The following is a 25,811-nucleotide window of genomic DNA, read 5'->3' as shown; positions in this document are numbered from 1 at the left end:
AACTAAGGCTGCGCCCCGGTGAGGTTAAGATATTTAAACTTGGCTTTCTGTTTATTCTTTTCTGTGATATATCCCGGGTTTCCATTATCTGGTTAAGGTTGTTTCTATGATTCCCGTCGCTTGACCTAATGCCCGGGTGATATACCCCCTCCTGACTTGACAGCTGATCTTTCGACTATTGGCTATTAATATTTCCCCGACTTATATACAAGTCATTTCCTCCTGATCCAGCGTCTGGAAAACAAGTTTGCTTTCATCATGTCTTATACAACAGATTCGCGCGAGTCAACTGCGCCTCAGGATTACTACGCAAGTCTTGACGATGAGGGCTCGCTTGTGGAAAGATTTAAGAATATCGACGATAAAACGCAGTTTTACACTGCTATGCGTCGCCTACAGGATCCTCTTACTCAGAATTTTGTGCTCGATTTTGGCAACGAAGAGGCATGGTGTGCATCTGATCTGGGTACCAATGAACTGAAACTATTGCTGAGTAAACCGGTATGTCATTTTCACATTCAGCTTGGTTGAATTCTATCCAATATCCAAGGTCTGACATGATACAGAGAGACAAATGCTTCGGTACACGGTGGATGTAAGAGCTAAGTTCTCAGATGTAGTTGAGTGTATACTGACGCGATCATAGTAATATATGGGCGCCAGAGGAGCAGAAGGAAAGCATAAGGGTAGGATGTTCAATTTCATTCACATATGAGCAGCAGTATAGACTGACCATTCCCAGGCGATTACCAAACACTACGGGGTGTCGGAACGACTACAGGGGATGATGTGCACAGAGCCAGTGCATCATCCTGAAGCCAAAGCTACTACACCAGTACCAACAAAAAGGACTTCGCAATCGCCCAGTGTTGCGCCGTCATTCCAGCATGAAGTGGATGACCCGGAGAATGCACTCAAGCATCTCACCGAGCAAGATAGGTCCCGCGAGTCGGCATCCTTCAAGAATCTCACCTTTGCACAAGTCACGGATCAAATCTGGCACTTCTCTTCTGTAGACCACGGTCCTCGATGTGAGTATACCACACCAAATTTGAGTGAGCATAAACGTTAAACAACCCATCAGACACGTGTATCGGCTATAATACGTTGTTTGTGATCCCCACACTATCACAACCGAATGGCAAAGATCTCCCGGATGGAAAACGGCTTTGGACCTGGCTGGTGCAGTGCGATGATGGTATGAGCCGCGCGGCGACACGCGCATTCTCGGACCTCGAGTGCAGCCGTTGACTTGTTTGCAGGCACAATAATCTCAATCCAAGAGAACCCATTCCCAAGACGAAAGGGAGTGCCGATAGACGAAGCCAAGCCAGTCCTCGACATCGTGCGTCGGAATATCCGCTTTATTTTCGCTGGCGTTTCGAGACAGCACTTTGCCATGTCCGAGAGCGAGTCCTTAATCACCATCCGCGTGCGACATTTTAGTGACCTCGGACCGGATCAAGCCAATATCAAGCAGGAGGATGGACCGAGTTTGCTCTTCTACTATATCTTCGACGACTGGGTGTCGAGTTATGGGCTCATCGCAAAGCGAGAACACAAGTATGGTGTTGCTTTGGAGAACTTGGTTAGTATCGTTCTTGTAGCCAGTTTGATGTGTGTCTGTTTATGGCTAACTCCGCGCAGAGAGGCCAAATGCTCGAGCGTCCGGTGGTGGATTTGGTAAACGAGTTGCACTGGCTGGGTCGGCGACTCGCCGTTCTCAAACGATTGTATCAGAGCTATGAGCTTATCATGCGGCGACTCCTGCAACGGCAACGCATGCTCCGCGACGAAGCGCGTTCGGCTCAACCAGCCGCAATCTCGTATGGAGCCACCTTTGGCGATATGGAGTTCGTGGATATGCGCCAGTCGAGTGTCGTGAGCAATTCCAGTTTCCACAACACAACAGAGAAATCGGTCGGGGTGCAGCTGAGCTCGACGGCTGTGGCGCGCTTCGAACGGTTGGTCGATCGTATCAACCTGTATTGTTTGAGCGAGATTGAGAACTGCCTCAATGAGAAAGAGTCCTTGACGTTCCTGGTAAGCGCTTTGCCGGTCTCTATTCGGAGAATCCCTGCTGACGTGGCCTAGAATTTCAACTTGATTGCGCTCAAGGACTCACAGGCTGTTGAGAAGCTCACTCGGATCACTATCTTGCTGGCCAAGGCAACCATTTTGTTCCTGCCAGTTAGCTTGATGAGTGCATACTTCTCGACGGAACTCATTGGCGTGAAGAATGGGTACACCAAGACGGATTACTGGGTCAGTTTCGCAGTGATCTTCGTTGCTTCCGTCTTGCTCTTGACCGTTTTCGGTTACGCCAGCGATACCGTCGAAGGGAAGACGATTTATCGGTCAATGGTACGAACATTCTTCCGGAATTCTCGCCAGAAAATGTCACGACGACGGGAATAAGAGAAAAACATTGAAAGCATTGAATTGAAAACATATGACGCACCAAAGAAAGGGTGCCTATCGGCCTATCAGACACGGTGGGACCGTTGAGGGTCTTCGCCCGGACTTTCAAGGTTTGGTATTTCACTTACGGGGCCAACACCGTGTCCTCTTCCAAGGAGATATATACATTTCCATAGTCTATATAGGCAGAACTATTATCATAAGTTATACCATATATATCCCGAAAAAGTCGTAGAATCATAAGTTCTTTTTGTATCTCCTCTCCTCATTTTCTCGAACTGTTGCGTGTTCTTCCAAGTCAAAAACGGGTGACGAAGACTACGCCCACCGCCATCGGTCAGCGTATTTCTGCGTATTCAAAACAAAAACGAAACCTTTGAATTTCCCCTTCTGACTTCTTTCGATAATTCCCCTGAACTTGCATCTCTTTACCTTCTCAATCCAAAAAAAACTTATACCTTTTTTCTGCCGGTAAGTGATGCAGGTTTAACTGGCTCGTGCCCAGATTTGCCCCCCCTGGATCTCTGACCGACAAGTCCACAACACGTTTTCCAACCCCTCCGCTTTTCCCCTTTCACCCACATCCCTCGATATATCTCTCTGACCTATCCACTCCTCCCCAGGATCCGAGGTTTATCTCGCTACCGACAATATGGGTATTACTTTCTCGCGGTTGTTCGACCGGCTATGGGGCCGCAAGGAGATGCGCATCCTGATGGTCGGTCTTGACGCCGCCGGTAAGACCACCATCCTGTACAAGCTCAAGCTCGGTGAAATCGTCACCACCATCCCCACGATCGGTTAGTCCGCTCCCCGACCCTTCCACCGGCGACACCGTGATGCGCTCTTCGCAATTTCATAAGCCGCGTGGGAACCGTTGAAGCCCCCCCCCTTCCCGGAAACTGACGCCTAGTGCAGGATTCAACGTCGAGACTGTCGAATACAAGAACATTCAGTTCACCGTGTGGGATGTCGGTGGTCAGGATAAGATTCGTCCTCTGTGGCGCCACTACTTCCAGAACACCCAGGGTATCATCTTCGTGGTTGACAGCAACGATCGGGATCGTATCGTCGAGGCCCGTGAGGAGTTGCAGCGCATGTTGAACGAGGACGAGCTCCGTGATGCTCTCCTCCTGGTGTTCGCCAACAAGCAGGATTTGCCCGTAAGGACCTGGATCGGAGAAAATGTTTTGATGAATCTCATGCTGACCTCCCCCGCTTTTGTCTAGAACGCTATGAGCCCCGCCGAGATCACGCAGCAGCTTGGTCTCCAGAGCCTTACCCGTCGTGCTTGGGTAAGTGACATCCTCGATGTATGAGATATGTACAGATTCACTAACGATCGGTCCAGTTCATCCAATCTACCTGCGCCACTACTGGTGACGGTCTGTACGAAGGTCTGGAGTGGCTCGCCGATGCTCTCCGGAAAACCAACCGCGATTAAGGTTTATAATGCAAATTTGAATCGGACGTGTAGCTGGGTGAAGGAGAATACCGAAATCTGCAAATGATGGATTGATGATGATGAATGGCGGGGAGTTCTTTGGCCACACATGACATTGATCTCTGCAAGGAAAGGGGTTCTGCAACTGGTTCGCTACTTCTTTTGATGTTCTCTCTTCAAACGTCTCTTTTTCCTCTACGCTATGCTATTAGCCTCATTTGTTTTTCTTCTCTCCGGCGTCGCTCCAAAATTACTTCTCTGCCTTGGAACCCCGAGAGATCTGTATAAGTACTCAAAATTGTAAAATCTCAGAATCTCATATTGGGCAAGGAGAGAGAGAACAAGAGGAACAAATGAGCAGAGATTTCGATACTTTCCACCTGCTTTCTGTCTGCTTTCCTATCTTGGCCGTTTTAGGAATGTTGTAGTTTATCACGTGATGGTACCTGAACCCGACTCAGCCCGAACTAGGCTTTGGCAGCCATCTATACGGTTGTTTTTATTTGGTCTTATGCCGAGAGTATATAGTGCTGAGATTATGGTGGGACATGTGCAATATGCATTGCAGTAGGATAACTAGGGCTAATGCGGACAGATGGAGTGCCCTGGATCTATAGGACAAAAGCATATAACTACCTGAAAATATAAACATACACAGCTCTGATTGTCGAAGTAGACTTATGAACACTAAGTATCGGCGGGTTCCTGGTACGGCCAGAGTCTCGTGAATAATTCTCTCTCTTCGTCATCTTTCGCCAGTCCGATGAAGGTGTCTTTCAATTCCCGGCTGTTTTTCTGGGCGATATCATAGTCTTTGGGCTCCACCATGCCATCAACCGGGAGCACGGATTCATCTCGGAACAATCTCAGCATCTCCCCAACACCATTTATATTCTCTTCTTCCTCGGAGTGAAGCTCGACATCCTCAATGGTAAAATTAATCGGACATGGTACACCTGGGACAAGCTCTTCCCAATGCGCAAAGAGCGACATGAGTGATTCGCGAAGGAAAAATAGATCGCGGTTCTCCCACGCTCCCGTGACAAGCCAAACTGGTTTTCGGAAGATAGGGATCCTCATATCTTTGAGGACAGACCAGTAACGAGGTGATCGTCTATACACCTGGGCCTCGTAGTATTTGTGGAGGATCTGGCTTTCCAGATCATCGTCGATCTTGCGTTGTTCTTCCGCACTTAGGATACCAAAGTCTTCTGGTCTTTCGGGGACGGCCCAGCCTTCCGGGAGAGGTCCACGGTGGGCACACATCCTCGGAACATCGGCGTGATAGAATAACGGCGCAACACGTGCCGATTGCCAATCCACAATACGTGTGATTTGCAGGGTCTCTGGATCGACGAAGATGTTGTCCAGATGAAGATCGGGGTGCATTAGAACGTTGTTAGACGGTGCTCCCTCGGACGCTGCTCCGTTGGTAGGCTGAGGAGTAAGATAAGGAGCGACTTTCATATATTTGTCCAGAAGAGCAAGGCCGTCCTCGGGATCTTCCTTGGTTTTTAGTGACCGATGATAGTTCATCCGAGGAATTGCATGTGACTTGATATACGCAATCTCGTTGCGCCCTAATGCGCGAATATAGTCACTGGGATCCTTCCCTATATTTTTGGTAAAGGATTAGCGGCTTTACACTAGCCTGTCGACTCTTTGACTTACAGGGACCACGATCCAAATCCATGCCACTCCTTACCCCGTTCCACAATTCGCTGGTAGTGAGAGGTCCAATGGCAAATATATCAGGGATGTCGGTCGTATCAGACTGAATGTTGGCTTCTTTAGGTTCCTCGCCTAGGAAGCGAAGATCATCCTTGAAGTAAATACAGCCGTGCATACCGAAATTCACGCCGGCTAAAGTGTTCTGAATATCAACCACTTGCGTGATCAATTGGAGCTTCGAACTTCGAGGCCATTGACTCCAAACAGAGCCGAGACGAGCACCGGGCGCTTTTTCTTCAATGATATACTCAGCCCCGACAGGAGTACTTGACGCGTCAAAGGACCATGCTAGGACTCGAGGGACAGGGACGTTCAACACGTCGGAAAGCTGTAGATCTGGTTATGGAATTGGACATAGCAAAGATGAGTCGGCAGTCTTACTAACTTGCGCGTGGCGATCTCGGATGCAATTGTGAAACGAGTAGCCCCGGCGTTGGGATTTGGGAGCTTTGCGAAAACCTCGCAACCATTATCCATTGTCAAAATGAATGCTTTATTATGTAGGCCTTCTGGACATTTTGTGACTTTGGTGCCTATCGTGGATATTAGAATATGTATGTTGCGAATCCCGAAGGATAGTAACGCACAGGATTGAGCTCCCTCGCAAACACCGACGGCAACCCGAACCAGTTGCTGTAGGTCGAATTCCACGTAACGATCAGAGAGTTCTTTTGCTTCATTAAACCTTGAAATTTGAGTCAAGCTATAAGCATTGTCTTAACCCAGAACGTCAGGCGTAGGTAGCTTACAGCCATCGGTGTCTGGTGTATCGGTGCAGATCTTCCTCAGTTATCTTCTCGTCTAGAAGAGAAGTAATCAGCTATTTAGCGTAACTGAGCGGGATAATGTGCTTTCTACTATGACATGATTACCTTTGCCGTTCTTGGTTTCAGTATAGAGCCCAGGAGAGTGAGGTACGTAGTGTTGCCTGAGGCGAGATGACGCGAAGAAGCTCATATGTTGAGGTCGAGAGTAAGAAAACGCGTGTATGTTGGTTTTCCAATTGGCCCAAGAAATCCTAGAAAAAATTCGCATTGCCATCTTGTCGAATGGCCCGGGAGAGTGCCATGCGAAAGTGCGATGTTGGAAGGGGTTAGCTTGGAAGTCCAAGCTGCTGAGTCCAAGCTGCTGACTGAGCCCAAGCGTCCCATCCAGGGCTGGGACCCCAGGCCCCAATAAAAGCATCGGGGAAAAACCTTGGAAGGCACTAAGGAAGGCACCTTCCAACCTTGGAAGGTTATGTTGGCTGTATAATGTTCCTAAAATGTACTAGTAGGTACCTAGGTAGTTCTTTCCCTATATATCGCGTGCCTTCCGAGGCTCTTTCCATCAGAACATTACCTTGGTACTTTCATCCATGGACCCATACATGTAGGTACTTGAATGACAGGTCCACATCATCTATACATGTACTCCGTAGTTGTTCTGCTCATCATCACTACGCTTCTTCTTCAAAACTCACATCTATTCAATGATATCTACACTTCACCTCGATCAAGGAACCATGTTTGCTCATGCTCTACGCGGAGTCGAGACTTGTTTTACCGTGGCCATGGAGGACTCCTATGAGTCAAAGATCGGTCACGAAGATTTCAACCCCGATACGGTCTTCCGCGAGATGGCCACCCTTGCAAATGAGCTGTCCAATGTATTTAAAACTGGACTCACACCTCGCCAAGAAGCGGCATTCGTGAACCATATTCTGCACTCACTCGCATGGATGGTGTACGGCTCAAATAAGATCGAGAAAGCTGGAAGTAACTCAGAAATTACTCTCAAACTCTGTCTCGCCATCTTCTGCGGTAAAGAGGTTCCCGAGGAGATTGAAGAGCAAGACCAAGAGTACTTGTCACTCAAGGAGAGTCTCATAAGCCAAAACCTTCCTGCAGACACTTCGGCTGTCCTGCGTAGTCGACAGGAGGTAGTACAACATGCCAAAGCTGCAGCATTTATGATCGACCAGCTGTGCATCCGTGGCCAGGACCTGAGCGAGCAAATCATCCTCGACGCCCATCGCATCCTGACCTACAAAGTTGACGCCGAGACTACCCTCTGGATGGAATATAGTGGCGTGTACCGATCACACGAAGTGAGTGCGGGCCTACATGCATTTCCTCATCCCTCCCTGGTCCCATATAAAACGAAGTCCATGTTCCACGAGCTCAAGTGTGACCTGAAAGAAGCTACGACAAATGGGACAATCGACCCTATCGCCTTGGCCTCGAAGTATACGCACATATTCGTGAATATTCACCCATTTATTGATGGTAACGGCCGAATGTGCCGTTTGATTCTCAACTCGATATTGCTAAAGTTCGGGGCCTTCATTGCTTGTATTGGGGTAGACGAAGATGATCGATCGATCTATATGGAAATCGCTATGAACGGAGGAGCTCTTGAAAAATTATACGAAGATGCCGAGGAAGAAGAGAAGCCCAAGCTGTACAAAGAGCTGGCCAGTTATGTTTTAGGTCATGTGAAGAAGAGTATGACCGAGTTGGTTAGTGCTGTGGCACAATGAAGTCTAGGAACTGGTGGATTGGCTATGGTTCAAGTATTTTCAATCTTTCTTCTTTGCAGGATGTCACGAGCCAAGGAGCCTGGAGTATGCTGTATAGAGTTATGAATATGTGTGAACTACAGAAGAATAGTCGCTTATGCGGCATTGTTTATATTCTATCCATCCAAATCTAGCATATATAAGCAGAGTTGTATAGAAGGCCTATAAAAAAGGCTATTAAAGATGCCTATACAAGATAGATAAAAATAGAAAAAAAGGGGAAAAGGAAAATTACAGGGCTGATCTAGGGCTTAGACCAGTCCATTTGGAGACTGCGTAATCCCTCTGTTTTGGGCAGCGCCAACTGTCTTGGCACTTTAACTGCAGAAATTACTGGGAAAATACTTGGACCCTGGTCTGTTGATCTTTTTTTTTGTTTACGGAGGATTGGAATATTGTCTAGTCTTAGGCAAAATTATACTATTATACTATTTTCTGCTGTTTCCCACTGTTTTCACCTTTTCACCTCTGACCTCCGCAAAGCGACACCAACTCAAAGGCCCATTGCCTGGCCGACGATCAACAACACAGCGCATCGCGTGCCACTCCCTACCTCCAACATTCACCCCTGATCTGGGCAATACTTGACCGATTGTTCTATCATTACACTTATTAAATAGATGGGTTGGTGATTGAGTGATTTTGGACAATTACCCCACTCATTCAATGTTGACACCTTGTCTGGAATCATGACCGTCCAGGCTAGGAGGCCCTCCGCAGCCTACAAGTCCCCATCACCCTATAATTCACGAGATACAGACATCGAAAAACAACCCACCACCGGGCGCCACACATATCATCACCACCTGAGCGATGACCCCGATTCTGACGACGAGTCGCTGGACGATAACAATGTCGCGGACTCCTACCCGCCGCCCATCGTAGCTGGCGGCAGTCTTCGCCGCCCCCACGCTAGCGTTGGCTTTCGCGTGCCCCAGCGGATCATGCGCTGGCTCTGCCTCGCTCTTTTCGTTGCCCTCGTCCTCTTCGTCCTCACCCTCTTCCGCTTTACCATCTCCTCCTCCGTTTCACAAGTCGCCGTCGAACTGCCCAAGGTCGGCGCCCCGAAGCCGCCACAATGGGAGAGCTTCCCGTTCCTCAGTCGCTACGAGGGCGGTATCTCTTCCTTGGTTCCACGCTCTGAAAATGTGCCTGAGTACCCCGGCGATGGCTCTGAGGATCTGGCTATGCGGACTGACGAAAGCGACGAGCAGAAGGAGCAGGAGCAGGAGCAGGAGCAGGAAGCCAACAAAGTGACCAGGAGGGATTTACACCCAAACATGTTGAGTAAGGTGTTCGATCCTTATCCTGACTACCAGTCGCCGGATTATATAGCGAAATACGGCGAAAAGCTCGAGTGTTTCCTCAACGAGGAGAACTCGCTACGGGTTCCGCCTATCCAAAGCTACCCCGGAGTGCCAAAGGGCTTCCCGGATCCAGCGCTAGGCTCGAATACGATGTTGGGTATTCGGGACGACATGTGCTTTGATCGGTTTGGTCGATTGGGTCCATACGGGTTGGGATACGGGGCCAAGAAAGGCGGCATCGGCGCGGGCATGGAGGGCCATCGTGACGGCGCCGACCGCGTGTGGGAGGATGTCCCGCCAGTGGATTTCCGGCATGTGGACTGGGCTGCTGCGCAACATCGCTGTCACTCGGCTAACCGCCATCGCTTTACCGAGCTGCCGGAGCCGCGTCTCAACCGCTTTGTTTCTATGCCTGTGGGTGTTCCCAAAGTGAACATCCCGCCTGTGGAAGATAGCCGCAAGGAACCGCCCAAGGTTGGATCTGAGCGTCTGCCGCGTACTGCAGTGGTTATTCGCACATGGCACGATTTCAATTATACCCCGGAGGACATTATGTATATGCGCTCTATCATCTCAGAGCTCTCGCTTATGTCCGGTGGCGAGTATACTGTTCACTTCTTGGTTCATGTCAAGGATACCAACCTGCAGATCTGGTCGGATGACGAGACATACCAGCGTGTGCTCGATGACGCGCTGCCACAGGAGTTCCGCGGCATGGGAACTCTCTGGTCCGAGCCGCAGATGGCCCTGATGTATCCCGGATTGGAGGAGACTCTGACTCGCGGTTTGCCAATCCACGGTGTCTACCGCAGCACGTACATGCCCATGCAGTACTTCGCCTTCCAACATCCCGAGTACGATTACTTCTGGAACTGGGAGATGGATGCGCGTTACACGGGTCAATGGTACCACCTCTTCGACAAGGTCGGCGAGTGGGCGAAAAAGCAGCCACGAAAGGGTCTATGGGAGCGCAATGCTCGCTTCTATGTTCCGTCCGTCCACGGCTCATGGGAAGACTTCCGGCAGATGGTCCGCGTGCAGACCGAAAGCGGTACCAACTCGGCTAACAACATATGGAGCGCTGCCAACGCGGGAGGCAACACGCGAGGCGCAATGCACCAAAAGGGTGACAAGTCTATTTGGGGCCCCGAGCGCCCCGACGAACGGGACATCTTTGAGGTCGAGGGTGAGGGCATTCCACCCACCAGCATGGATAAGGACCAGTACCAATGGGGTGTGGGTGAGGACGCCGACCTTGTCGTGTTCAATCCGCTCTACGACCCCGAGGGCACGACCTGGCTGCTGCGCGATGACGTGACAGGCTACAACAGAGAGAATGGCATGCCACCACGACGTACCGCGATCATCACCGCGTCGCGAATCTCCCGCAAGCTGCTCACCACCATGCACCGCGAATGCAGCCTCAAGCGCCACAGCATGTTCTCGGAGATGTGGCCCGCGACCACGGCACTGCACCATGGCTTCAAGGCTGTCTTTGTCCCGCACGCTGTCTACATCGACCGCCGCTGGCCGACCCGTTATCTGGAATCAGTGTTCAATGCCGGTCGCAACGGAGCCTCTGGTGGCGCTCGCACGTCTATCTTCGGCGATCGTGAACACAACTTCCGTGGTACGACCTGGTTCTACTCGGCGGGCTTCTCGCCGAATATCTGGCGCCGCTGGCTTGGTCTGCCGTGTCGACAATGACGGCGGTGAGCAGCAGGAGCTGGCTGGCGAGGGCCGCATGTGTCTTCCTCCTATGCTGTTGCATCCCGTCAAAGAAGTCAATATGGTCATTGACGGTGGAGAGAAAGCAGAGGACCGCTGATGACAGACGGATTATATATGATTTCTCTCGGAATTGCTGCTGCAATTCGTGTCGTGGGCGTTGTCCCTCACACCATCTTCTCTTCCTGTCATCTCCAGGATTCATGCACGCTTTTGGGGTAGATGCTTATTTGCTTTGCATTCTCATAATTACTGTATAATGACCCCCCTCATTCCCCGGGCATAGTGTCCCCACGTTTTGGATTCCCGTTTCTCAATTTCGGTGCGAAAAAGGCGTTGCCATGGCCTGGATAGCTTATGGCTCACGATGCATTCTGGATTTTCCCTGGTCTAGTCAATAGAGGTTAGATTGTGTTCTGAAAGAATTTTTGTTTTTGGTTTTGACTTGGACTGGACGAGAAGGACAAGATGGACTTCTTCCAGCCTGAGAGGGCTATTTTGGTTATAAATTGTCCCTTGCACATAATTCATACTTTTGGTTTCATTATGAGTTCTGATATTAAGTAGAACGTGAGATATCGCTAGAAATACACATGCCCATATAAGATGCAAATATAACCCAACGCCAACCTTAAGTTAACATCCAAGACAACTTCCCACTCCCTCTCCCTCTCCTTCCTCATCTCCATCAAACCACAACCTCCCCCTCCTTCAAAATCGGCACAACCTCCCCAGGATAATCCTTAACAAACACGACAGGACTACGCGCCACGAAACCCGTCGGCGCAAAACAAATACTACACTCATAAACCCCATTCTCATCAACCCCATATTCAATACAAGTCCTACAAACCCGATGTCCACACGTCGTAAGCAAAACCCCAACCCTCTCCCCATCCTCAACACAAGTATGACAGAAATGCGTCGGAAAGCGAATGGGCGGATCCTGCACCATGCGACGCTCGATCTCAGAAGCGAGTTCTTTTCCCTTTTCGACGCGCGCGCGGAGCAGCGCGACTCGCGTGCGGAGTTTTTCCATTGTGGTTTCGTTGAAAGGGTTGGTTTCTTTTGTTTTTGTGTTGGGTTTGCGTAGGGTTGGGATGGGTTCGAGGAAGATCACGGGTCGGAAGCGTTCGCGGAGGGGTCTGTTTTGCATGCATTTTTGTTCGAGGAGCCACCGTCGCCGGATTTGTCGGTTTAGTAGGTTTGTGTAGATTATTGTGAGGGTTTGACAGGCGCGCCAGGTGGAGATTGGGTCTAGTGGTGTTGAGGTTTTGCTTGGGGACATTATTGGTGTGTTTGTGTGTTTGTGTGTTGGTGTGTTGGTTTGGTTGGTGGTATGGTGATATGTGTGGTTTTGAGGGTTTGAGGGTTTGAGGGTTTGATCGAAATTGTATATGTTGTATGTGGTGTATAGTTGAGAGGAGGGTGTGGCGAATGTAGAAGTATTGCCTTCACAACCCTAACTTGGGTTCTTTTGATTGGAATTGCAGGTTTGATTGGACTGCAGTCCTTGGGATGGCTATGTTTTTAGAAAAAGAACCAAGAACATGTAGAATATAGGGAATATATGGAATATATAGAGATGTACGGAGTAATGAAGCCGAAGTAGAAACCACCAGCCGAAGTCTCAGATATCATAGAACATATCCATCCACCCCGGACCGAACCAAGCCTCAATCTACACAGTCATTGGTCGGGATCATAACTCCTTTGCCTCTCGTCCAAACAGATCAGCCTAGACTCGTTCTTCTTCAAGCCGAGGTATCCATATACCATGGATCTACCCCGGGAACGCCACGAGGAGTTTCTTCTCTTTGACCTGCCAATTGGGGAAATATCTGTGTAGATCCAGCTGTCTCTTGAACTGTCAACTGTCAAAAAAAGGTTAATTCTAGATGTCTCTTAGATTAAAGTCTTTTGCCGTTGCAATAGAAAATATAGAAGAGTGATAGAGTGACGGTTACATTGGTCTAGAACATCGCGGGTATGCATAGACAGGAACATCTCTTCTATCTCTTATGTAGTTATGTAGTATATCGTATATTAACCTTTGCACAATTAAGCTTTTCCTCTATTTCCGAGTCTTCACTCTTTTATCCGGCTATGTCTATCCTGTTCGACCGGAAGCTCGGCATCCCTCTCCTAGTCTCCAATATGCAGTACTCAAAATCTCTGATCCCAACTCCATCAGTATCTCACATAGGAATAGGAAGTCAGCTCCCACTTCCCTTTGCTTACTATATCCTTATCCTCCAAACTACCCACGCATTCCCAGGACGAGATAGAAACCCCTTTGAAATGGAAAGTATACAAATACTCGACCCCAGAACCCAGATCAACACTCTTGGCGGAGATAACATACTCCCCAGGAATAGAACACCCCTCTTTCGTCTCCCGGTAAAGAGGCATCAACTCCCAGACCTGGACAAGTCGATCGACCGACAGCTTATCCGCCAAGCCAGACCATACCCCAATTCGGGGAGTGGCAATATCTCCCGCTTCTGCCAACCGCATGAACCACACTTTCTCTTGCTTAGGCTGTTCCCGTCCGGTCTCCACGCATACATATTCCCTATCATATGCCGTGCTAGTCGGATACCGCGGGTAAAAGGCTAAAGTCCCAGATGTCTCACATCTAGTCGCACCTACTGTCTGCACAGAAGATTTCCAAGTCCCATGCAGAGCCCGAAAGATAGCCGACGCTGCGGCCTTCTGTGCTGTCTCGTGGCCAGGGAGAAGAGCGTCGCGCAATGCACGGAGAGTCCTCTCCGCCTCGCTCTCTATACCTGGCGTTGGGGTATCGCCATAAATATACCTCGCTGGAACAGCAGGCCCAGACCGACCATCGCCCGATTCCAATGCTGAGCGACTAATCTCCAGATCCTTGGCGAACGATTCCATCAATCCCACATAGTCGCCCATGGGGAACTGGCCGCGGGCTAGATCTGGGTGTGCCAATCTGAGACTGCGAAGACTTTGTTTCTGGTTGTCTGTCTCACAGACCATGCCGTTGTTCTCTCCACCCCAGAGTTTCCCGAGGAACCTTGCTTGCATCTCCATCACGCCCCAGTACGGGCCGCGGTAAAATCCGACGAATCCGACGTCGGGGATTTCTGAGCGGACGGTACCTCCCTTGTCCAGAATTAACGGTGAGAAGGGATCCATCTTGGAATATTCGAGTGCTGTCAATACTTCATCTGGTAGCAATGACAGGGACTTGTACGGCATGAATCCGGTGGCCATGACTATCGCCGCCACATTGTCGATCGTCTTCATTTTCCCGTCGGGCCCTTCGTACTGAACAGAAGCTTTTTTAGTATCTGGGTCAGGATTCACAGAAGTTACCCGGCCCATCGAGGTTTGTATCACTCCACAGCGGACGAACTCGGCGTACTCATTGCCTGTGGCGACCCATGGTGGCTGGGTTCTGGATTGTTCGGCACGATGTGAGTGCATATGCGCATATTTCTCGTAGTCACTCCCAAGCAAGGAGTGGAAGTAACTGTTCGTTTTGACTGCTTTTTCTTCTGGGATGGGACCCAAGGCGTAGTCTATTGGGCCCGGGGGTCGGCGGCCTAGGTCGTACATGGCCAAATCCAACGGTAAAAACGACGGACTTCCGTCGGGAGACTCGTGGGGCAGATAAGTTGGTAAGGCCCAGAAAGGTCTTGAATGTATATGATGCACTTTTGTCTCTTGGGTATGTGGGATTCTGTTTGTCGAGAGTGTAGATGAGGATTGGCGGAGAGCCACAGCAGATGCGGCTTCGACGCCTGACATGCTGCCGCCAATGACAAGGATCTGGTCATTGACATCTTTGGTTTCGTTAAAAAACAGCTGCTCTCGTTCATAATGGAGCGAAGAGCTGTGGACGATTCGGCCTTGGAATTGCTCTAGACCTGGTATATCTGGAATATACTGTTGGGCAAAATATCCGGAGGCGATGACAATCAGGTCGAAATCTTCTGAAGACACTCCATCATGCTCGGCACTATATATGGCTGTTAGTCAACGTCCACCTCGATATATACACAAGCAAATTCCAACATACCCCTCCTGAACCCAATGAACATTCCATTTCGGATCACCTTCATCCTCAACCTTCCGTATCGTTCGTACCACTCTACACCCTAGCCTGAGCACATGGGTTGGGATATACCGCTCTGCATAACAGGCCAGGTATTCTCCAACCTGTCTGGCCTGAGGAAAAAATCGGAATATCCGCGTTAGGGATCACCGACTCCCAGGCAAGATCCGAAAAAGCAACCGTGAAGCGGCTGAGGTTGGTCCTCATTCGAGGGTCTAGTGTAACCGGGGGGCCATTGACCTGATTGGGGGGATGAAGGTGACTTGACCACAGACCTCCGACTTTGTTTTGGCTGTCGAAGATGATTGGAGAGAATGTCCCGGGGAAATTATGAAGAAGGGTTTTGGCTGTGACTAGGCCTGAGGGGCCGGCACCTGGGATGGGATGTCAATGTGAGCTCGGATACGGGGATATACTTAGGTAGACTTGTGCGGGGTTGACTCACCGATTATTGCTACTTTCTTTGACATCCTGGGATTGGAGGTGATATGCCTAGGAATGTATAGAGAGACCTATTGCATCTCCTTTGGTGTGTATCTTTCCATATACTAATGTTGGAAGTCATACAAGGCAGACTCGAGTTGTCGCTAGACTTACCCCGCTTATATCCACTTGGGAAACAACTCGCGTCTCCTTCTATTTTGATATAAAACTAGTTCTACTATTTGAATATAAAGGATCTTTTGAATTTGATGTATTACAGTGTATAACAATTAGTTACATATGTACTAAGTTCACAATAATAATAAAAGTAGAAGATGGACTGTAAACTCCATCGCCGCTATACCCACATCGTAACCTTTTATAACCCACACATTATTTAGACATGTATACATGTATACATCGATGTACTTTGTACCTTGTACACTCCTTTAAATTCCAACCAAAAAGGCGGAACATAACGCTTTCGGCATGCATACCAGCAAATCATGACGTTAACGCCAAGCATAACCTCAACAGGGGTTCAAATTCCCCATGGAGCAACCATGACGGGGGTTCTGGTCGGAAAAAGGCTTTAGAACCAGGATTGAGTTTCCCCGTACTTGGGGGGAGGGGGAAGAGGTCGAGAAAGTTCGAGAATAGCCTAGCGGAACTCTTTATTCGCATTGACGTTCACATCCTCGTGCTCGTACTCGTGCTAGTTTCCATTCCGGTCCGTATGCGAATGGTACTTTCAGACTCACGAGACTCGCTGTAACCATTCAGTGACTTGGATCTCGGGCGAGTGTAGATTGGGCTTGTAGGCTGCATTGCATTCTTGCTCGGTGACCAAGGTGTCGACGTTTCTCTCTGTTAGAGGGGTTTTGTACTGGCTCTTCTTTCGGAGGAGGTCCTTTTCTGCAAAGGCGGATGGCGACAGCTTTGAGAGGGTGTCTCGGAGTCGTTTGATACCGCTAGGGACGGACCGCTGTACTTGAGGAGGACCGAATGGGTTGTCGGATCTCCATGGATAGTCGGAAGTCACGGATTGAACGGGCTTCTTGCGCGGAGACAGTGTTCTTGACATTGTTCGCGATATTGGGTTGGGGGAGTTCGATGCATCTGAGACTATTTAAGATGGGGGGGATTGGGGAGAGGGATGGGATTTTGAGCAAGTATGTACAATATATATAGCCCTAGAGCTAAATTATTACTCTGGGCATATCTAACTCCGCGGGACCCGCGAGACATGTCCTGTAAGTATCATTGGATCCCCAGTGATCCATCCCCATTTAACACGCAGTAGTTCGCTATACTTCCCCCACAGATACTTCGTGGGTCATGATCGGCAGATGCACATGTACTAAGGCTGATCGACTATTGGGGCTCACTTGGAAAATATGGATGCCATCCACATACAATGGCCAACAAAATTCTGAAGCGTTCACGGGTCTACGTCATACTGGGAGACGTTGGTCTTCGCAATGGTCTTGGCGCAAAGTGTCCCAGGGAAGATGGTACTTTTGAACAAATGGGAACGAATAGAAATCGAAGAAAATCGAATAAAATAAAGTAACCAAGGTTGATCATAAGGCGTGGAAAGTATAAAAAGAGCAGGTGACAGAATTATATTACACTAGACATCTATACTTCTATACATCTAGACTGGTTTACAACTATTTCAGAACCAGTTCAATTTTCATACTTAATAAGTAAACCGGAAACTGGGATGATCATCCCCAGCATTCTCCAACTCCTCCTGTGCCAATGGTACCGATGATCCCTCTTACCTTGCTCCCGCAGCCGATTTTCACGATATACATAACCAAAGAAGACAATACATGCCACACCACAGATCCAGACCATCCCTAGACTGGTACCGAACCCGGTTCTGTAGGTTGGAGCTTCCGAGTCAAAGAACACATTACTAGCGACCAGACCGCCACAGTTACCAAAGCCGATCTGCATGGCTGAAGCGATAGATTGCTTGTAATGCCCAGCCATGTTGTTACTCACCCAGCCCAACAAGATCGGCTGCGTCATATATCCTCCGCCCGTGATTGCGAATAGGGCGAAGTATCGGGCAGCAACTGGCACTGACTCCTGACAGATGAGAATAACATACCCAATGGTGGCGATGACACATCCCAGCAATGTGAAGGTGAATCGGTGGCGCAGTCGGTCGCTAATAAAGGCTGTAGCTAGTGCGATTACTGTCGCGACAATGTAGATTGGGATACTCATCACTTGAGCTCGGACAGATGTCCAGCCGAGCTGGCGGAGGATGGTGGGGGTGAAGAATGACGTTGCATAGCCTGTATTGACAATCCCAAAGTACATAATAGCACTAGAAGTGACTCATTGTTAGTGGAAACCTTTTCATGGGATATAGGGACTCAAGCTTACCCAAGATAAATCTTGACATCTGAGAATGTGCGCTTGATTGCCGGCTTGTCAAAGCGATTCATTTGTGCTTCGCCGCGGTCTTCCGATAGACGCCGAAGCAGCAGAGCACGCTCCTCCTCGTTTAGGAAAGTAGACGTTTCGGGCCAGTCGACGACAAGGAACTTGGCAGCAATTCCAGTGCATACTGTAAGTAGACCTTCGATGATGAAGATCCAGCGCCAGCCGCTGTATCCTCCGATGCCATCCATCTTGGCTATTGCGTATGCAAGAAGCTAGGAAAGAATTAGTATAGAATGAAATCTTCATGCAAGGCCGTACATACTCCGCTGACTGCACCAGCCAGAATACTAGCGCTGAAGAAGATATTGAATCGCCACTGTAACTCGTGGCGCTTATAGTACATAGCAATCAAATAGATGCAGCCTGCATTGTACCATTAGCACTTGTGCATCAAGGGACAAAGGGCTATCCAACCTGGCATCAACCCAGCCTCAAACAAACCCAACAAGAATCGACATGCAACGAGGCCACCAAAGCCCTTTACAACGCCTTGGCATGTTGTGACAACACCTAATATCGTCGAGGTCAGTCCCAATTCGTTAACCTGCATGTATATCGATTCCCAACATACCCCAACAAAACATGATCCCACTCAACCACCAAGAGGGCGGGACCTTTTTCAAAATTAGATTGCTAGGAACCTCGAAAAGAGATATAGGGAACGAAGAAGATGAATAGCGCGATATTGTAATCATGTCCCTTCATCCCCAAATCCTTTTCGAGGCCCTGAATTCGCGCGTTACCGATATTGATCCGATCAAGGAAGGCGAGTAGGAATAGAAACATGAGAATTGGCACGACATGAATATCGAGTTTTAGTAGGAGTCGTTTCTCGGCCGCTGGATCTATGTCTGGCACGGAATCCGTGGACTTGACATCCTCGACTGTCTCCTGGGATATTTTTTCCTGGTCCATCTTGGATATTTTCAGAAGGGCCTCGAATTAATCTGAGACCACCGGGATGATCCAGGGATATGGTGGAGCCAAAGCTCCTTTTAAATAATTTAGAGTCGCTATATACATAGTCGCGTCTGGGGAAATCCGGGGCCCCGCACTATAAACCCGCACTGTGAACCCGCACTATGTTGCGTTGATTCATTCCGCATTCTTCGATCGCAGTCGGTATTTCATTCCGCTCCCTGGAATGCCAAGAAAGCCCAGCTTAGTGTTAGCAAGGTACGTAGCTTGGTGGCCAGGCTCGTATTTAAGCTTAGCTTGGTCTATACCGAGTATGTGATCGCAGGTTTGCTGAAGGCTAGACGCTTGCGAGCCTATTAACTGAGTTAGAGGAATCTAGATCGAGGTCTGGAATATTAAATCCGTTCGTCAGCGGGTATTTGTTTGCAATTTAGGATTTGACGTGGCGTTGGAATGTCAAGTCTGTGGCCAGTGAAGCCGATCCTATTTATGATGACGGAACGGTACCCGGAATGATACCGCGTCTTGCCGTGCAGGAGACTCCTGAATACAATCAGCATGATGGCGGAATAACCGATATAAATATAGCCGAATATTGAATTCAAATGCTAAGCTAAATATGACGAGGACTCGATCTTATCATGATTACCATGATCAGACATTCTTGCGAATAGTCGGCTCCAATGGGAACGCCTGCTTATCCTCGACAACGTCTTTGTAGACTATATCCCAGCGTTCCTGGAGTTCCCGAGGTGTTTCCCATGCATTCTCAGGGTCTCGAAGCCAGAGTCTCAACAAATGACGCCTAATACAACCAAACTGTCAGCGTACACATAAAACGAAGCACATGCGGAAGAAGAACGTACTCTTTACCGGGCTCATCTTTGAAGCCATTCCGCGCATGGAAAATGCTAAGATTATTCACATACTGCACATCGCCTTTCTGGAAATCCAAAGCGGCACTGTGCTCTTCCGCCAAGAAGTGTAAAGCATCGAGCGCCTCGGCTTGCGCTTCCGTGATAGGGGGGGATATCCTTCGACCGGGGCTGAGCCAGGAAACCAGTGAAGTATCGTCTTGCGTACTGAATTAGGACCCTTTCAGGGGTGGTGGCAGTGGCAGGTTGGTGGTATAGAAGTGGGCGGAGGCTGTAAGGCCTGGCCGGGTTATTGAAGCTGAACAGTGTTAATTTGCAGGTACGTTCCCTTGGCGGTTAGTGATTCTTACCCATCGACTGGCCAATCCTGGGACAGAGTGTGAATAAGATCGGGTCTTTCCTTAGCCAGGATGTTATACACATGCCAGCTGCTAGAAAGGTAACTTTCTCCTCCCTCTGCGGCTCGGTTCAGACAGAGGAGTGAGATTATATCGCCCGCGTCAGTATGGAAAACCTGCTTATCAGCCGTATTTGAAGGGGCTCCGATGAGCTTCTTCTCGGTATTTCTAGTGAGGTCTTTGATATGGGATATCACGGGTGAACTGCCATCTGCCAGCCGCGCTTCCTGCTGACGTCCTCGGATATTGCCAATGTGAGAAGATACACCGACGTAGATGATGATGTTGTCTTCTCGGGAGTAATCGTCGATACGTAAACCCCGGAGAACGACGAATCCTCGACCGGTGTGAATCTCTTTCGAAAGGTCTCGGAGAGCAGGGCGAAGGGTAGGTAGAGGGAAAGTCGACTGGTTGATATGTCCCAAGGAAAGATTGAGTGCTGTTAGGTTAGCAATGGTGTATGAACATTGTGGACGTCATTACCCACCTTTGAAGCTCGTCAACGCAGCGTCGAGTTCATCCAGCTGATCATCGCTCAACTGATAAACCCAGTCGTCCCGTTTCTCAACGTCTTTTCCTTCCCAGACCAGTGGCGATACCAACTTCTCCGGGAAGTTCTCAGGCAAAGTGGACTGCAGGGTCTCGGTCTCCTTTCGACGACGAGTACGCTCCTTGTACTTTTCATATTCAGGGTGGTACTGAATATCGGGCTGGGTGGGCACAGTGATGGTCTGAACGGCGGACATGTTGGTTATGCGGTAGGCAAGCAAAGAAACAGCAGATGTCAGATACGAAATGTCATTTAAGTGACGCAGATTTATCAGCTTTGCGTGTTCAGGGCTTGTGATTGCGCCATGTACTGTTACTCAGAATGTGTTGGCTGTCACGACATTGACCCCGCAAAGCGCGAGATCAACACTTCAACAGCTGAACAGCATTAGAAAGTCTTCACAGCAGTACATCATGGCCCAGTCAGCTTCATAATTATCAATCTTATACCAGCACAATTTCCTACCTAGGTACCCTCCGGGTCATTGCAGGTACATTATTGTATTGCAATATAGTAGATAATAGTTGAGATGAGCTGATCTCCCATGCCTGATTCTGCAGATTTGTTTGCTAGATAGCAACATTGAAGGTATAAATACCTTGCTCTTACTAGTTTGAATGATGATTTCTTCCTTCCTTCCTCCTCTCTCCTGGGAACCCTCAACAGGTTGTGAAGCCTACCCCTGATTTCATCAAGTTTCGTCAAGAATAGCACTCGGCAGTGCTATATCTATCTTTTTCATCAACTTTCTTTGGCCAAGTGCTAGAAAGCACTGTATTCTTTCCAACATGGCTGGAGCAGCCCAAGTCCCCAAAACCCAATCCGCCGACAACAACAATTGGCACGAAGAGGACGATGTCATTGTTACCGATCAGGCAGTTGGCATTCCAGAAATCGGAAGTTTTACCCTCTACAACATCACCCCGCCTATGAAAGAGAGGAATTGGACATGTGGATTGACAAGGCGGAAAGGATCCTCCAAACCCACAATCTCCACAACTTGATCAACAAGTCTATCCCCTGGCCAATGAGAAACAATCCAGATGGCCAGAAGTGGGAGACGCTGTCGAAGCAAGTGAGAAGCTGGCTGGCGAATAGTTTGGACAGAGACCTTTTGTACGAGGTCTATGCTCGTGGCAATCGTACTGGCTTTGCTGATGAGTTCATGGAAGAGCTCAAGAAGCATATGGAGGGCGAGAGACACTGTGCGTTGAAGATCGCAATGACGGACTTCCATACAACGACACGAAGCGAGTTCTCAACAAGCGAGCAGTTCGTCAGTGCTCTCGAATGCCGGTATCAAATATTGTCAGATCTCAACGGAGGAATACCACCATTTTATGCTTTGCATATAATGTTTTCGGAGCTTATGGAGGTGCCGGAACTCAAGACTTTCATCCTTGCCAAACAAAACGAATTGAATGCAGTTCGAAACCCAGTGGAGGACATTACTAGTATCGATTTTTATCGGTATGGTAAAGAAATCTGGACCTATGTCATGTTCACGAATGCATAATCTCCAGACCTCATTTACTCAACAATCCCAACACGCAGAGACTGAGACGGGACGGCATTGTTACACGTACTGGAATCTAGGCCGTCGAGACTTTTTCGAATGTTAGAAGTGGAGAGGATTGTGGTCTTCGCTACGATATCAAGATCGGTTAAAATAAACTCTCTATGCGCATATCCCTATACACGTGTCTCTTGAAACTCCAGTGTGCAAACAACAAGTATGAAGTATTCAAAGTAAACATCTTTACGTGGGACAACTCTCAAATATTGGCTTTAAACAGAAAGAAGAAAGCATTTCGGAAAAGGCAATTAAGATAGTCAAAGCCCTGAACTTCCAATATCGCTTAACTATTTTGGTTAACACTTCCCCGCATCTTCAAAGCGCCGGACACATAGTATCAACTACCGGCATAAACTGCAACAGCCTCGGTCTTTAGAATATTTTGAGATGCCACATCCCTCTAGACCCCGCATAACCCCAGCATTGTGGTCGACAGATCTGCGAGGACTAGAGCCACATAGACACGGAGCGTTAAGACCATCTGCACCCCATACCTAGGTACACACAATATGCAATCAGCTAAGAAATCCCGCAAATCGGTAACGCTAGCTTACTGCTCTACTCACGTTTTTCCCTTTGCAGAGGATTCTAGGTAGAGAACGTTACCTCAACTAGAAGACTTGTCCTCGAACCTTTGAATTTATGGCTAAATAATTGATCGGTATTCATTTGTTGCTATTGAGAGTAGGAGGAACCTATGCAACACTGAGAGATAAAATTTTACCTCATCCCAGGCCCAGGTGATCTGTCGTCACGGACATCAACCCCGTATTTTTAATATAAATTCCTGCAGATATGCAATATATCTACATATGTGAGAGGAGCCTCGGTCCCCAACTGCCGAACTGTCAACTACCGATTGGCCTTGGGTGTGAACCATCAAGTCCAATTGGACAGACACAGATTCAGACTCGATCTTCCCGCCAAGGTTTAAAGTGAGGTTTCATCTATGCAAAGTCGAGTCTCCACCGGTCCAAAAGTCCCATTCGTCGTTTCAGGCCTCACAGCCCTAAGGTAGCGTGGCAGTTGGATTTGTCCAATTGTTATGTCTCAAAATGGGATCGGCTGAATTTCGGCTTCTCTAAGTCCCGTATCAATCTCAATCTATCCAATATTCCGCAAGTGATGTCTGATGCGTGGCACCTGTTGAGTCTAGGGATTCTCAACACCCGAGTCACCCGAGTTGGGCACCAGCCAAAGCTTTGATATTTGCCAATCGACCGAGGCTGATTCGAGAGTAATGACTCGTTTTGGAGATCCAGCAACCCCACACGAACGATTTAGCCTCAACTTTCCAACCGGATTAGGATAGCTCCTTCAACGCCTTGAAAATTGGTAGCCACGTGTGGTGGACCAATCATTCTTCATTCTGCAATTCATATACGTCTGCAAAGCAAATTCGAAGCATTGGGTTATCATCCCCCGTAATTTGGTCGTCTTCAGAGATCAATACACACGATTGCTTCCAAGTATGACAAGGTTCTGGAATTGTCGTTCTCTTCGGCTCCACCTGGCCAAGGTCTCAAGTGCCGGAACGGAGATTTCCCCGTAGGTGTGCATACCTAGGCATCCCCCATACGTTAGTCAGTTTTAGACTGGCACGCCCACTTCCTGATTCAGAAAAGACCTCCGATTCAAATCTCGTGGTCATGTATCGGGCATGGATTTCGGAATATGTAGGGCGCACAGATGATGAGAATGAAACATCGAAAGGGTACTAGAAGTATTTAAAGAGGAGGATGGCCAGCTGAGATGTCCTTTCTCCAGCAGACACTCAGCACATTCAGTTTCTCTTGTTCAATAACCATTCACAAGTCCGTCTTTTCTATATATCCTTCTATTCAAAATGTTGTTTGATACCCGAACTGTTCTGGCCGGAGTTGCCCTGGTCTCCCAGGCTTTCGCTGCGCCTCTGCTGGAAGAAAGAGCAAGCATTGGTATAGTAGCCCGATTGCAACCATTAGTTTCTATGGCATTTACTAACCTCAATTGAAGACACGTCGTTCTGGGATCCCCTTCAACGCGCAGCCCAGCTTTCCTCCGCTGCGTACAGTGGCTGTACCGGCACGGCTTTTGATATCACCATCACCAAGAAACTCCATGATACCTTGACTGATGCACAAGTAAGCAATGCAATTCATTGTCAACCAGAACCAAACTGATTTGACTAGGGATATGTTGGATACTCGTCGGAGAAGAAGACGATCGCTGTCGTCATGAAGGGCTCGACTTCTAGTGAGACTCATGGTGATTCCATATGCCACAGGATTTCCATTACTAACTCCTATAGTGACCGATATCATCAACGACATCAGCACCAACCTCGTCACGCCGTCCTTCTCTGGCGTCGACTTCCCCTCTGGAGTGAAGATCATGAGCGGTATCGACCGCCCTTGGAAGGCTGTGCACGACGATGTCATCTCCGAAGTAAAGTCCCTTATCGCAAAGTATCCGGACTACACCTTGGAGGCGACTGGACACTCTCTGGGTGGCTCCTTGACATATATTTCGCACGTGGCGCTGGCCCAGAACTTCCCCGAGAAGCAGATCACCAGCTATGCTTTGGCTGCTTTCCCTATTGGTAATGATGCCTGGGCCAGCTTTGCCTCCTCGCAGGCTAAGGGTACCATGTACCGTGGTAACAACATTGCCGATGGTGTTCCTGTAAGTTTTATGAATTGTGATATTCCAGCCACCTACTAACCATACATCCAGAACATGTATGTGGGCCTTCCTCTCAACTTCAAGCACTATGGAACCGTAAGTAATCCCGTTATATTTGAATTCCTGTATGGGTATAGACGCAGTCACTTACGCGCAATCTATGTAGGAAATCTATAGCTCTGGACTCCGGGCCACCACTCGCAAGTGCGATGGACAGCGCGACCGTGCTTGCTCTGCTGGAAATGGCATGTACGGTGTCACTGCTGGTCACTTCCAGAGCTTTGGTATTGGAATGGGCGTTGCTGGATGCCGCTCTATCCTGTGAGGTGCAAGAGGACTACCATGAAAGGCTTTTGGAGCGCTTGTTGAACAAGTTATTTTGGATTGGCTTGCGCCTGCACTTAGGCAGTCCGGTTTGTCCTCTCTCGCTGGCGAAGGAAAACGGGACTGCTAATTTGGCTAGGTTACCTGTACTTGATAGTTGGCCATTCAACATGACTAGCATCATCGAATGTATTACTGCTTCTGTTACTAGTCAATGATCATTGGTTTTGCCCCATGTATACACTCACATACGAATCTAGTATTTCACAATATTCTGCTGTACTGAACTTTGCCTGCTAGAGGCTTCAGCCTCTATCAATCACATCTAAGGGGTAGCTC

General features: G+C 48.7%; 11 protein-coding genes across 11 annotated transcripts; 5 read left to right on the top strand and 6 right to left on the bottom strand.

The window, feature by feature from the left end:
* Positions 1–258: 258 nt before the first annotated feature.
* On the top strand, positions 259–2,418 carry N7519_011318 (uncharacterized protein; the record flags this gene model as incomplete). The annotated part of the gene is made up of 8 exons (XM_057298091.1): positions 259–501; positions 567–595; positions 647–686; positions 743–1,031; positions 1,085–1,198; positions 1,263–1,588; positions 1,648–2,043; positions 2,095–2,418. 8 exons carry the CDS (start codon positions 259–261, stop codon positions 2,416–2,418), a joined length of 1,761 nt encoding a protein of 586 aa, XP_057145973.1.
* Positions 2,419–3,073: 655 nt separating this feature from the next.
* Positions 3,074–3,865, top strand: arfA (putative ADP-ribosylation factor; the record flags this gene model as incomplete). The annotated part of the gene is made up of 4 exons (XM_057298090.1): positions 3,074–3,221; positions 3,340–3,584; positions 3,651–3,716; positions 3,773–3,865. The coding sequence occupies 4 exons, from the start codon at positions 3,074–3,076 to the stop codon at positions 3,863–3,865; spliced, it is 552 nt and encodes a 183-aa protein (XP_057145972.1).
* A 687-nt stretch (positions 3,866–4,552) lies between these two features.
* N7519_011316 (Aminoglycoside phosphotransferase) lies at positions 4,553–6,073 on the bottom strand (the record flags this gene model as incomplete). The annotated part of the gene is made up of 3 exons (XM_057298089.1): positions 4,553–5,478; positions 5,537–5,924; positions 5,978–6,073. The coding sequence occupies 3 exons, from the start codon at positions 6,071–6,073 to the stop codon at positions 4,553–4,555; spliced, it is 1,410 nt and encodes a 469-aa protein (XP_057145971.1).
* A 994-nt stretch (positions 6,074–7,067) lies between these two features.
* N7519_011315 (Fic family protein) lies at positions 7,068–8,117 on the top strand (the record flags this gene model as incomplete). The annotated part of the gene is made up of 1 exon (XM_057298088.1): positions 7,068–8,117. The coding sequence occupies one exon, from the start codon at positions 7,068–7,070 to the stop codon at positions 8,115–8,117; it is 1,050 nt and encodes a 349-aa protein (XP_057145970.1).
* A 728-nt stretch (positions 8,118–8,845) lies between these two features.
* N7519_011314 (DUF3405 domain-containing protein) lies at positions 8,846–11,170 on the top strand (the record flags this gene model as incomplete). Its single annotated transcript, XM_057298087.1, has 1 exon — positions 8,846–11,170. The coding sequence occupies one exon, from the start codon at positions 8,846–8,848 to the stop codon at positions 11,168–11,170; it is 2,325 nt and encodes a 774-aa protein (XP_057145969.1).
* A 709-nt stretch (positions 11,171–11,879) lies between these two features.
* On the bottom strand, positions 11,880–12,479 carry N7519_011313 (uncharacterized protein; the record flags this gene model as incomplete). Its single annotated transcript, XM_057298086.1, has 1 exon — positions 11,880–12,479. The coding sequence occupies one exon, from the start codon at positions 12,477–12,479 to the stop codon at positions 11,880–11,882; it is 600 nt and encodes a 199-aa protein (XP_057145968.1).
* Positions 12,480–13,381: 902 nt separating this feature from the next.
* Positions 13,382–15,751, bottom strand: N7519_011312 (uncharacterized protein; the record flags this gene model as incomplete). Its single annotated transcript, XM_057298085.1, has 4 exons — positions 13,382–15,185; positions 15,246–15,324; positions 15,386–15,655; positions 15,727–15,751. The coding sequence occupies 4 exons, from the start codon at positions 15,749–15,751 to the stop codon at positions 13,382–13,384; spliced, it is 2,178 nt and encodes a 725-aa protein (XP_057145967.1).
* Positions 15,752–16,461: 710 nt separating this feature from the next.
* Positions 16,462–16,788, bottom strand: N7519_011311 (uncharacterized protein; the record flags this gene model as incomplete). The annotated part of the gene is made up of 1 exon (XM_057298084.1): positions 16,462–16,788. One exon carries the CDS (start codon positions 16,786–16,788, stop codon positions 16,462–16,464), a length of 327 nt encoding a protein of 108 aa, XP_057145966.1.
* A 618-nt stretch (positions 16,789–17,406) lies between these two features.
* Positions 17,407–19,082, bottom strand: N7519_011310 (uncharacterized protein; the record flags this gene model as incomplete). The annotated part of the gene is made up of 7 exons (XM_057298083.1): positions 17,407–17,460; positions 17,523–18,048; positions 18,108–18,379; positions 18,430–18,530; positions 18,582–18,677; positions 18,739–18,781; positions 18,831–19,082. The coding sequence occupies 7 exons, from the start codon at positions 19,080–19,082 to the stop codon at positions 17,407–17,409; spliced, it is 1,344 nt and encodes a 447-aa protein (XP_057145965.1).
* A 657-nt stretch (positions 19,083–19,739) lies between these two features.
* Positions 19,740–21,104, bottom strand: N7519_011309 (TauD/TfdA family dioxygenase; the record flags this gene model as incomplete). The annotated part of the gene is made up of 5 exons (XM_057298082.1): positions 19,740–19,890; positions 19,952–20,131; positions 20,169–20,258; positions 20,311–20,797; positions 20,846–21,104. The coding sequence occupies 5 exons, from the start codon at positions 21,102–21,104 to the stop codon at positions 19,740–19,742; spliced, it is 1,167 nt and encodes a 388-aa protein (XP_057145964.1).
* A 3,226-nt stretch (positions 21,105–24,330) lies between these two features.
* N7519_011308 (lipase family protein) lies at positions 24,331–25,473 on the top strand (the record flags this gene model as incomplete). Its single annotated transcript, XM_057298081.1, has 6 exons — positions 24,331–24,421; positions 24,480–24,607; positions 24,656–24,719; positions 24,775–25,148; positions 25,200–25,244; positions 25,315–25,473. 6 exons carry the CDS (start codon positions 24,331–24,333, stop codon positions 25,471–25,473), a joined length of 861 nt encoding a protein of 286 aa, XP_057145963.1.
* Positions 25,474–25,811: the final 338 nt, after the last annotated feature.

The sequence above is a fragment of the Penicillium mononematosum genome (genome assembly GCF_028829835.1).
Source record: "Penicillium mononematosum strain IBT 11891 chromosome Unknown utg000005l:1.0-9366267.0:1.0-9372171.0, whole genome shotgun sequence".
Taxonomy (NCBI): domain Eukaryota; kingdom Fungi; phylum Ascomycota; class Eurotiomycetes; order Eurotiales; family Aspergillaceae; genus Penicillium; species Penicillium mononematosum.
This window is presented reverse-complemented; position numbering and strand designations above follow the sequence as displayed.